The sequence below is a fragment of the Lagenorhynchus albirostris genome, chromosome 15, assembly GCF_949774975.1.
Source record: "Lagenorhynchus albirostris chromosome 15, mLagAlb1.1, whole genome shotgun sequence".
Taxonomy (NCBI): domain Eukaryota; kingdom Metazoa; phylum Chordata; class Mammalia; order Artiodactyla; family Delphinidae; genus Lagenorhynchus; species Lagenorhynchus albirostris.
The window spans coordinates 46,745,888-46,758,701 of record NC_083109.1 but is presented as its reverse complement, the minus strand read 5'-3'; the positions used below and the strand labels follow the sequence as shown (position 1 = coordinate 46,758,701).

The 12,814-nt window shown below is 42.6% G+C and overlaps 1 protein-coding gene across 1 annotated transcript in view; it reads left to right on the top strand.

The window, feature by feature from the left end:
- The window catches only part of CFAP61 (cilia and flagella associated protein 61), a 253,270-nt gene that overhangs the window by 68,259 nt on the left and 172,197 nt on the right, over positions 1 to 12,814 (top strand). Inside the window, exons 10-12 of the mRNA XM_060124490.1 lie at positions 5,467 to 5,541; positions 7,863 to 8,041; positions 9,484 to 9,523. Of these exons, the coding sequence (XP_059980473.1) occupies positions 5,467 to 5,541; positions 7,863 to 8,041; positions 9,484 to 9,523 (294 nt within the window). The remainder of the gene's footprint in view (positions 1 to 5,466; positions 5,542 to 7,862; positions 8,042 to 9,483; positions 9,524 to 12,814) is intronic.

The window sequence follows — 12,814 nt, the reverse complement described above, 5'->3', positions numbered from 1 at the left end:
ACCTTGTCCACAGACTCAAATGAGGCAGCATTTTCCTTCCTGCCCCACTGGGCCCTGCAGGCTCTAGAACCACCTGCCACAGCTCCCTGGATTGCGCCTGGCCCACTGGCCCAGCCTGGCTTCAGCAGGGGCCCCTCTCACACCCTCCTGCTCTGTGAGTGGTGCCACCCTGACCTAAAGGGGGGCATACCCCCACTGAAGGAGGCCACAGTCAGCCATGTAATAGAGGACATAGGATTTGGGAGATGGGCCTGGGGATCCAGCCATTGTTCCATCTCTGCCACCCTCTGACCACTGATGGGTCACAGAAATACAAACGCCCATATTGACTGGGCTCTGGGTCCTCACCTGCTCCTGCAGGACCTCAGGGCATGTCCCTTGTGTCCTCTGGAACTGGCCTCACCAAGGGGGCTGGGAGAATGAACGGGCTTACCTCTAGGCCACCATTGGCGGCCTGGCCCTGCATCAGCACTGCGTGTGGCCAAGAGTCCCAGCACACGTTTCACTGCATGGGCCCTTCTGCTTCTGGTCCTCCTGACTGTTCCGTCCACCTGAGGCCAGGACGGGGGCTGGTGCAGTGCCATTGCTTCTTGGACTCCAGCCCCCAGCTCTTCTTTTTTTCTCCTTTCCAAGCTTGGACAAAATAACATTCCCCCTGCCCATCAGCTCATACAAAGAAGATCTTGGGAAGAAGAGGAGTCAGGGAACACCTTTATCTTAGCATTAGGCCACATGGCTCGTCCTGCTGCATTTTCACATTGTCTGTATGGAACATGCCTTCTTATACCCCAGACCACAAAAGGACCCAACCTGTAGCTGGGTGGCTGTTGTATTTCGAGGGCTGATTTATTCTCTGCACAGAGGTTGGACGCTCACAATGGCCAGGCTCTCTGCTAGGTGCTGAGGGCGCTCGCGAGACCAAAACACAGCCACAGCCTTCAGGAGGTGGTGCACGGTGGGAAGAGGAAAGCCTCCTAATTCAGTATGTGGAAATGAGGGTGGAAAACATCCCAGAAGAGGGCACGAGGGACACCTGAAGCTTTTAAAGAAGGTTGTTTGGCATGGACTAGATTGCGGGAAATGAAGCTGATGAATGGAATTAATAGAAAGAACTTAGCGTGAGGGATTTCTGCTTCTGGCAAAGATGGCTAGATTTACTTTCCTGCCTGAAAAAAAACAAAAAAATGGCCAAAGTATATGAAATAAGTTTTTAAGACACTTCTCATCAGGTAACAAAGGAGAGTGATGCCTGGGAGGTGGGAAACAAGCCAGGTAAGCCCTCCAAACATCGTGGCCTCCTCCTTTGAGAGAGTCCGTGACCACGGCACAGGGCAGGAGGAACCACAGAAGTCAAGTGGTATGTCCATGGAGACTAAAGCCACTAAGTTTTGCAGGACAGAGTACCAGAGAGGAGAGAGCTGTACAGAGAGGTGGTTGACACCAGCGAGGGTCACTCTTGGGTATTCAGCTGAGTACTGATCTGCACATGCTGAGTACTGGTGTGCACATGCACATCAGCCTGATCTTCAAAACTACTGAAGATCAGGCTGAGGAAAGAACTTCCTAAAAGGATTAGCATTAACAGTGCACAGAACTCATACAAGGCTGGGAATAGTGCGTGTTCCATCAGCCAGACCAGGGAACCCTGTGACTCACAAGGCATTGGGAGAATGCACAGAAGGATACTGCATCAGTAGCGAGGAATAATTAGCTCTGGAGAGAGCACTGCTCCAGTCCTATCTAACAAATCTTTAGAGCAAGATCCAAAAGCAACAAACTGCTTCCAAGTAATTTGAGTCCCAGAACAAAGTTCAAGAATATTTGTAGGAATACAAAATTATCCAGCACCCAAGTAGATTAAATCCACAATGTTTGGAATTTTTTTTTCTTAAAGACATAATGCTTTTGCACACTTAATGTCCTACAGTATAGTATAACATAACTTTTATATGTACTGGGAAACCAAAAATTCATATGACTTGCTTTATTGCAATATTCACTTTATTGTGGTGAATGAACCTGGAATATGAACCTGCAATACCTCCAACATATGCCTGTAAAAACACCCCAAATAAACCTTTTAGAGATTAAAACTACAATTCATGAGATGAAAAATACACTGGAAGAATTAACCACAGATTAGACATTGCAGAGAAAGGGATTAGTGAAACAGAAATGAGAATTAAAAAAAAAAAATCAATGTATCAGTGAGCTGTGGGATAACTTTAAGTACCTAATATGCGTGTAATTGGAATTCATAAAGAAGAGGAGAAAGAGGTTGGAAAAAATATTTGAAGAAATAATGACTTAAAAATTCCAAATTTTATGAAAACAGTAAACCCACAGACACAAGCTCAACCAATAACAAGCACAAGAAACATGAAGAAAACTATACCAAAGCCCATCATAATCAAATAGTGGAAAACCAGTCATAAAAAGAAAATCTTAAAAGTACCCAGAGGGAGAAAAAAAAAGGACAAGTTGGGAACAGAGGCCCAAAGATAAGGATGGCAGCAGATTTCTTGTTGGAAACAATGTGAGCAAAAAAGATGGTGGAGTCACATCTTTAAGGAACTGGAAGAAAATAAACTGTCAACCGAGAATTTTACACCCATTGAATAGCTTTCAAAAATAAAGGTGAAATAAAGACTCTGCCTACGCAGAAAAGGGGAAAGAATTCATTACCAGTAGACCCAACTACAAGAAATGTGAAAGGAAGTCCTTCAGGCAGAAGGAAAATGATGCCAGATGGAAATCTGGATCTACACAGAGGGCGATGAACACTGGAAATGGTAACTAAATGGGTAAATGTGTAAGATTTTGCTTTTATTATTTATATCTCTTTAAAAGATAGTTGACGGCCTAAATAAAATAAAAACAACATAGTGTGGAGCTTTCAACATGTGTAAGAACATCTGACAAGAACAGCACAAAGGCCAGAGGGCACAATGTAAGGACCCTATTTTAGGGTCCTTATACTACACCTGAAGTGATATTATATCACCTGAAGATAGACTTAAAGATGTATACTATATACTAAAAGAACATGAAAGTTACAAGTCAAATTCAGAAAGTTATATCTAATAAGCCTACAAAGAGGTGAAGTGGAATCATAAAAGTATACAATGACTCCAAAAGAAGGCAAAAAGAGAGGAAAAGGGGAATAAAGAACAGATAGGACAAATAGAAAACAAACAGCAAGATAACAGACTTAAACCTAACCACATCAATAATTACATTAAATGTAAAATGGTCTAAATATCCCAATTAAAGAATGTATAAATCAGATATAGTTTGGATTATAAAGCAAAACAGTTACATGTGAATTACAAAAAAAAATGCACTTTGAGTAGATACAATAGGTTCAGATGAAAAACATGCAAATAGATACATCATGGTAACACTAATCAAAAGAAAGCTGGAGTAGCTTTATTCATTTCAGACAAAGTGGAGTTCAGAAAAGGGAATATTACCGGGGATAACAAAGGTCAAGAGGACATAACAATCCTAAATATTTATGCACCTAATAGTAGAACTTCAAAACACATGAAGCAAAAATTGATAGAACTGCAAAGACAAATAAATAAATAAATAAACAACTATATTTGGAGATTTCAATATCCCTCCCTTAATCATTGATAGAACGAGTAGACAGTAAATCAGTAAGAATGTAGAAGATTTTAAGAATACTATTGACCAATTTGACCTAACTCTACCCAACAACGGCAGAATACACCTTCCCACATCCACATGGAATAGTTACCAAGTTAGATCATATTTCAAGCTAGAAAAGAAGTCTTAATAAACTTAAAAGGATTCAGGTCATCTAAAGTATGTTCTTTCCCAACAAAAGACATCACAGGGAAATAAAACTTCAAATCAACAGCTCTCATAAACATCGATGGAAAAATTCAAATAAAACCTTTAATAAATTGAACCAATATATTAAAAGGACAATGTCATGATCAAGTAGGCTTTATTCTGAGAATGCAAGGTTGGTTTAACATAAGAAAATCAATGTAATTCACCGTATTAACATTCTAAAAAAGAGTACTTATATGTTTATCTCATAAATGCAGGAAAGGTATCTGAAAATTCACATTCATTCCTCATAAAAACTCTCAGAAAATTAGGAGTAGAAGAGAACTTCTTCAATTTGATAGAGGTTATCGTTGAAAAACCTATAGCTAACATCATCCTTGGTAAAAGACTGAGTGCTTTTCCGCCAAGGTCAGAAACAAGACAAGAATGTCAGTTCTCACCACTTCTATTCAGAATTATTCTGGCGGTTCAAGCCAGTGAAAAAAGACAAGAAAAGAATCAAAAGAATATACACAAAATTAACATGCAAAGTTCAATTTTATCTCTGTATAATGGCAATGAACAATCAGAAATTTGAATAACTACCATTTACAACAGTACAAATACACAGAATACTTAAATCTGACAAAAGATGTTGTCAGATTTAAGTATTTTGTGTATGCTAAAAACTACAAAACATTTCTGAGAGAAATGAAATAAGACCTAAATAAATGGAGAGATATCCCCTGTACATAATTTCGAGGACTCGATATTGTCAAGTTGTTGATTGATCAATGAAATACAGTCAAAATTTCAGGAGGAATTTTTAGAGAAATTGAAAAAGTGATTTCAAAATTCATGAGGAAATGGGAAGGACCTAGCACAAAGAAACTATGGAAAGAGAACAAGATTGTAGGTCTAATGCTACTGACTTCAAGATTTATTATAAGGTTTTTGTAACTGAGACAGTGTGGTAATGATGTCAAGGTCAACAAATAGATGAACGGAACAGAATAGAAGATCCAGAAATAGATCTTTCTGTTTATCTTTCTATTTATCTTTCTATTTCTAGATCTAGAAAGATCTAGATCTTTCTAGATACTCAGCATATAATCTACAGTGACAAAGAGCAGATCATTGTTTGCCTGTGGTTGGCAGAGTGGCCCCGGGTGGGAGGAAGAGCCATACAGAAACACAGAAGCTTTGGGGAGTGATGTATATGTTCATTATTTTTATCGTGGTGATATTTTTATAGGTACCTATAGGTCAAAACTTTTCAAAAGCTACACTTTAAATATATGCTGTTTACTGTATGTCAACTATACCTCAATAAAGCAGTTTTTTAAAAAGCCCTAGTGCATCTTTTAAGTTACACAGAAGAATAAGAATAAAGGAGGAATAACTAACATCTACAGAGAGTCAGGAGATGCTAAGCATCTCTCCATCCACCTGTCCTTATTTTATCCTCAGGACAACCTTATGAGGTAGGTGCTGTTCTTAGCCCCTTTGTACAGATGAGAAAACTGGGTATCCCTCACTTTCCCAACGCCACATGCCCTGTAAGAAGGGAGGCCAGGATCTGACCCAGGCAGCTCATACAGAGCTCGAGCTCTGAACCACTGTGGGTGTTGATTTATTCTCATGTCTTGCCTTTGTCTTTTGCAGAGAAAAAGCACAGAAGAAGCCGCAATGGAGGAAGCTTTATCACCAGTCCAAAGTGGAAACGCTAGTGAAGCGGAGGTAGGGCTTGCGAGGGCCCTTCAGGGGGCCAGTGCGGCTCACTCCTCTCCACCTGCGTCTTCGTGCGCTTTCCTCGCCAGGCCTCCCGCCTTCTTTCCCAGTTCAGAGCCGCCTCCTTACTCAGGACCTGCTCCACAAAGCCTTCCTCGGTAAACTCTCACTCCACTGTCATGAGACCTTTATTCTATATCCCTTGCACAGCTTGGTCCTAGAAGTTACACTTTCTACATCAATAATTTGCAACCATTTCAGTAAATAGAATCTTTCTGTTCTTCCCATTGTCTAGAGAGAAAACATTTTGGAGGGGCAAACGTCTGTAGGAGTTTTCTCCTGCTCTACGTAGAGTACGTCCATGTACACACTTATGTGTCTGATGTGTCATTCACACGCATCTCTGGTTCCAGGAACTGCTTCCTCCTGTTACAGATTCAGGCCAAGGGGTGGTAGCATCTTCCACCAGCTGCCAGGAGCGGGACATGCTTCTGGAAGGAGTGGGCCCCAGGCGGGCACAGGTCCGCTTTCCGAGCCTCACATTGGCATGTGCTGCAGGTCCCCTACCAGCTCCTCTGGCACTGCTCACCCCCCAGCACCCTGAGGATGGGGGTTTCAGTGCCTGCTCTTTCCCTGGGGCTATTCCTGCAGGCAGGTCGCCACCTCCAGGGGCAGTTGGAGAATCAGCCCCCAGCTCCTCTGCCTTTTGGGTAGGATGGCTCCCAGGAGTGCTCTCCACATCTCCCCGAGGTCTTGGCGGGATTGACAATAACCCACTTGTTCATTGTGCCGCGTTGGGGTCCTTCTCTTCCCTCCTCACTCGCCCACTAGCCTCACAGAATTTCCTGGCATCGCTCCCTGTGTGAACTTAGCTCCTTTTGCTTCTGGGGAACACACATTAGGGTGTCCACTCCTCAGGGCACGCAGCAGAGGGGAGCAATCTCTCTCCAGTATTTCTAAGAGGGTAGCCATTCCTTTAGGGACCCAAACAAGGATGTGGAGGGGGTCAGGATGGTCCATACTGCATTAGATGCACTGGCATCCCAGAGGGTATCCGGGTCAACAAGCAGGATTGATCTCCCATGTTTATCTCCTCTCCTTTCTGGAAAAAACCACTGAAATAACCATAAGGGAAGAATAAGGGCACAAATCCACACAGACAAGAAGACTGGGAGAGGAGATATTGGAACACGAGCACTTTAAAGGTGTTTAGAAAGAAGGAAATCGATGGCGGGGTCTGCACTGGCTCTTCACAGCTGGGGAAGGTGGAGGCCGGGCACCGTGATGAGGAGGGATTCTCCACGTGTGCCCACAAAGAGCCCGGGCCCTGGGGCTTCTGCAGAAGGTGGGGCGAGGGCTCTGTGTGACAGTCTGCCAGGTGGTGTTGGGGACAATAGATTCCCTGCAGAGGACATTTAGCTTGTCAACTACCCCCCAAGTAAGGACCAGGTGATCGTTCTCTGAAGGGTCAAGCAGAAGCAGCTCCAAATCCAGTGCACGGTGCGAGGCTGTGCAATGGGGAAATACAGAGAACAGGCGGATCAGTGGGTTTCTCCATTTCACGTGGAGGAACCCCTGCCCTGTCCTCCCGCCCTGTTCTCCAAATACAGACACCAGCATAATAGTACTCAGAAATATAGAGGTAAAGGCCAAAAGAAAGGAAAAAGTTGAAAATGCTCGTCAATGGGGGAGTAGGAGGCTCCTGACTTTCTTTATAACCTTGTAATGCTAATATTAGTTTACTTTTTACCATACGCACGCATTACTTCAATTTCAAAGAACTCCGAGAGGATCTCGGAGTGAATCATGTTCCTCTCACTGAGCTGTAACACCTCCTTCGATGAATGAGACCTGACAGGACTCAGCACTGACTCTCCAGGTGGCTCCGGGCAATTGGCTCCCGGGGCTCCCCCTCACTAGCAAACCACCGGAACAGTCCCAAGATCCAAAAATTCTTGTAGCACAAAATCACAAGGAAAACTGGGGACAGAGGTGTTTTGCTTATATGGAATTAATACGCATGTAGTAGTCCCATGCTCTAACCTCTATCCAGGGATGCAGTTAAAATATGGATCCTGTATCAAAGACCAACTGAGACCGTTCATTTTCTGACCTTCGCGCGAGAACTTGTTTCCATCCTCAACAATTTTGAAATCTCACTAAGAACACCTCCTTAAAACCGGGCCTGGCTCGGGGCGGTTTGTTTCAGGTGAGGCAGTCACATCTGTCCTGGGAACAGTGTCCTGTGGAGACAAGGCAGCCACTAGCCCATTAAATGGTAGAAAATAAATAGGATTCCCAGTTCAGTTCCTCCTCTCTTGTTGCTGTAGGACGCAGAAAAACTCAGTCAGGAGTACAGTGTGGATTACACGGATTACTGCATCAGCAACACGAGCTCAGTATCCATCTCTCTGCCCGAAGAGACGAGCAACTTCCGCCCCATCTACAAGGGCGCCTCCACTGCCTTCTGCATCCAGCTGTTTTGTATTGACGAGAAGTACGAAGCAAGGTAAGCGCTGGTCTCCAGTGTGTCTGCCGCGCGAAGACCTTCTCCTGGCCTTGGTGGCCCAACACTGGAAGCCCCACTTCCAGACTCCAGCCCATAAAATTTGGGTCAGACCCACAGAACTGGGCTGCCCAGGGTCTGGAAAATCATCCCTTCCTCAGCCACATGCTGTTCCCCATTCTCTAGAGTTTGCATTTTGGGGGGACTTTGGGTTTAGGTTGCTGCTTGTCTGGAGTCTTTTAGTTGCAAGCAATAGAAAATCCAGCTGAAACTGGCTTTGGAAAAATGGAATAATTGCCTCACGTAAGAAAGGATAATCCAGTGGTGGGACCGATTTTCAGTGTGGCTTGATCTAGGACTTAGTAGATACCCCAGTCACAGGCCAGGCTTCTCACTCTACCCTCTACCCTATTCCTGAGCTGACGGCGGGGGGCCAGGCCAGGCCACGATGATGGCTTTGTCCCTTGCTTTGTGCTCCCCACTGAATCGGGGCTGGAGTCTCAATCTGAGAGGGGTGTTAGCAGGACACCCATCAACAATCCAGGGCAGCTGCCAGAGGTAGGAGGTCAGACGAGGCTTCCTGTCCCTCCAGAACCACCCCGTGTGCAGTGCTCGCTGCGCCCTGTAGTCTGGATTGGACCCCTGCCCTCGGTGCCAAGATTCCACAGCCCCTTTGGGATGCCCACATAGGCCACCATTCCGTCCACAGAGCAATGTTGAAAAGGAAAGACTGGCCCATTTTGATAGACTGGAAGCTTCCAGAGTATCTTTAAGATGACCAAGAGCACCGCTGGACACTCCCGTTTTAGAGGATATATTTAATCACATTCCCGTTCTCCTAGCTTTCCTTAGAACCATGCTTTTCTTGGACTTTTATCCTTTCAAGTTTTTGATTTCTTTGGAATTGAAATTCAATTGAAAGGTTGAAAAGGGAAATCTTTTTATTCTAATTATATTATAGACATCTAAAAAGCCTGTAAACCCTTCTAGATCTGTCGTGTATATGTATTTTCCCCTGTGCATTCGGATAAGATTGTGCTTTTTGAATTTTCAAACAAAAATTTGATGACCCATTATGGTTCGCCTATAAATACACACCTGCAGCTGGTCAGAAAATCTTTTGCATATAAAAGAGAAAAAGATCAGAGTAGCTTATAATATGCCCATGTCTCCCCCGCAGCACCTCCTAAAAGGAAGGGAGGGATCGTGTCCACAGAAAGACTATCTTGCTTTTTGAATGTGTAGAGATTTTTAATTGCTATAATAGTACTTTTGGTTCTAGAAAAACACTTCATTACTGACATTTGAAGCTTATGCCTTCTGCAGCTGATTACTATTCAGTTAGACACAAATTCTAGTTACTGGTTGGCTAATCACTGCCTAAGCGGGGAGAGCCATAGGTCTTTTTAAATGTGCACTGACAGTTTTTACTGTCTTGTTTACAGGTCACTGGACTTCATGAATTTTGTTTTCAGTCTTTTTCCTGTAAGTACATGTTGAATTTTGAGTAATATAATTGATTTTATAAGCTAGAAAAATGATAAAATAGTAGGATGCCATATTCATTGTCCAAACATTTAATCTGCTATGAATGTTAAGGTTGGAACCACTTCTCTGTTCTGAAAAAAAAGGTTGAATGACATGTCCTGAACTCTTAAAAGTAGAAAAGATTGTCATTTTCAATAATTTTTCAGTCACGCTGTTGTAATAGTTTTCTTTCAATGCATAATTTATTTTAGAGATTGCTTCATCAGTGTCTTATTACAATCAAATCATGAATAGAATGCTGGTAGTACATGAAAATGTCAGGAATTACTCTAAAGTGAGTTAGACGGTTGTATTACTTTATAGTTTGCTTTGGCTCAAAGAATGCTGACACCATTAGATTGCTTTTCTGAGGGTAGGAAAGTGGGAACTTGCAGTTGATCTTCTGGTTGGTGTCGCCTGACACATGGGATTGACTTGACCCTCTACGGTTGGTTGGTGGATGGCCCCAGGCAGGCACACAAGTGCAAACAAGGTTCTCCATCTCAGGTTGTCCAGGCCACCTCCTCCACTTTTGTTTCATGGTTGTCAAGGGATAGAGATTCTGACCAACCTCTCATCACTTTATTGGAGGGAAGAAAGTGGGGCAAGAAGACAATTTAGGTTCCTTAATTGGAGTTTTATGACTTTTTCCATGGCTGGTCTATCAGTTTAGTCAAGTCAAAAACCATGCTTCTTCAGTTAGCTAATTACAGGCAAATTATCTATTTTTTTATTTTTCCTCGATGTTCTTTATACCAAGGCTAAAAAACAAAATAGGTTTAATTCTGTTGCCTGAAAGCTATGTGATCATAGATTGTATTTCCTCATTTTGTTAAGATGATGAAGACTTGGCAATGATGTTTTCCATCGTAATTTTTTTGAATTAATTTTGAAGCTCATAAAACACTGTAGATGACCCTGAGGGAGGGTTTGCAAAGCCGGCTTCCCTCCGAGATGCCCCAAAGTAAATTCAGTAAGTTCAATTCATTCCTATTTTGAAGTCCATGCAGAGACAGATCTTCAGTATTATTACAAAAGCAATGCTGGCTTTAAGGTAGTAAAAGACATGTTTACTTTTTAATTAATTATTTCAGGATATGGGGAGACAGAAACAAAATACCTTCGTTACTTCATCCTTAATCCTTCCCATCCATGTTGAAGCAACTCATTACGTTCATTCTCTTTTATGGCTGAGTAGTATTCCATTGTGTATATATACCACATCTCCTTTATCCATTCATCTCTCAATGGACATTTTGGTTGTTTCTATGTCTTGGCTATTGTGAATAGTGCTGCGATGAACATTGAGGTGCATGTGTCTTTTTGAATTAGAGTTTTGTCTGGGTATATGTCCAGGAGTGGGATTGCTGGATCATATGGTAGGAATTACTCATTTCTCCCAGAGGAAGCCCCCCAGGGCTTGGCACTTGGTCCTTATTTTCAGCTTGAGTATTTCGACAACGTGACTCGCAAGTTCCCCAGAAGGAGCTGTGTTGTTTTGCTAGAAAGAAGGAAGATCAGGTGAAAGAGTGATTCACTCCTTTGGGTTGCACATGTGTCCCCAGGGTTTTGGATTCGCCCAGGCAAGGCCTTCACAGGGTTCAGGAGGAGATGAGACGCCAAAGGGACAAATTAGCTCTGGGAAGAGCAAGCTGCTTCTGCAGGCACCTGGCAGAGGGTCACGGTGGACGTGAGGAGCACAGACAGTCCATGGCAGCACTGTCCCATAGACAACAAACTCTAAATGTTCCAGCAGCCACATTATAAAAAAAAAAGTAAAAAGACACAGGTGAAATCAATTTTAATAATATATTTTACTTAATGCAATATGTCCAAAATTTAATGATTTTAATATGTAATCAGTATGCAGAAGTATTAATGAGATCTTGTACATCCATTTTCTCAGTTTTTAAAATCCAATGTGTATTTTACATTTAGGGCACATCTCTATACGAGCACTAAATTGTCATCAGAAATCCTCACTCTGCTTCTAGATTTTGTAAAATTTACAGTGGAATGAGTAGATTCACATACCCAAATTGTTCTAAACATACATAAAACTTTTCCAATAACTGAACTGAGTATCAGTTTTTATTTTATTATTTTTTTCTTTTCCATTATGGTTTATTATAGGATATTGAATGTAGTTCCCTGTGCTATACAGTAGGACCTTGTTGTTTATCCATTCCATATGTAATAGTTTGCATCTACTAACCCCAAACTCCCTGTCCAACCTTCCCCCACACCCCCTTCCCCGTGGCAACCATAAGCCTGTTCTCCATGTCTGTGAGTCTGTTTCTGTTTCATACATAGGTTCATTTGTGTCACGTTTTAGATTCCATGTATAAGTGATATCACTTGGTATTTGTCTTTCTCTTTTTGACTTACTTCGCTTAGTATGATAATATCTAGGTCAATCCATGTAGCTGCAAATGGCATTATTTCGTTCTTTTTTATGGCTGAGTAGTATTCCACTGTGTATATATACCACATCTCCTTTATCCATTCATCTGTCAATGGACATATCGATTTTTTCTATGTCTTGGCTATTGTGAATAGTGCTGCAGTGAACATTGAGGTGCATGTGTCTTTTTGAATTAGAGTTTTGTCCGGGTATGTGTCCAGGAGTGGGATTGCTGGATCATATGGTAGCTCTATGTTTGTTTACTTTTTTGAGGAATCTCCATAATGTTCTCCATAGTGGCTGCACCAATTTACATCCCCACCAACAATGTAGGAGGGTTCCCAAGTATCAGTTTTGAAATGTAAATTTAATCAAATGAAATAAAATTAAAAATTCGGTTCCCCAGTCTCACTAGCCACATTCCAAATGCTTGGTGGCCAGACTCAGCTCCTGGCCAGCATATTGGACAGCACAGATACAGGTCAGGACACGCAGATCCCACTGCCCAGGTTAACCAGCCCTTAGATCTCATCACCCAAGTGGGACTGTGCCCTGATAAAATGCACAGACATCCATTGATGTGTAATCACAGGACTTTAGAGCAGAAAAGGCCTGGAGCACCACGCTCTCATCTCACAGAGGTGGGGACCACGGCTGGCAGCTGGTGCAGCATTACTTGGTAAACGCAGGGCCTTTGCCATGATACTGAGCAGCCTCATCACTCCTGGATACAAGTGAATTTGCAAATGCAAACATCCTTAGTTTAAAACTGTACTTCTGGAAAAGAGCTGTGCTGAATGGGTCCTGTGATTCACAATATGCCTTTATTCGGGTTTCAGTCAAAC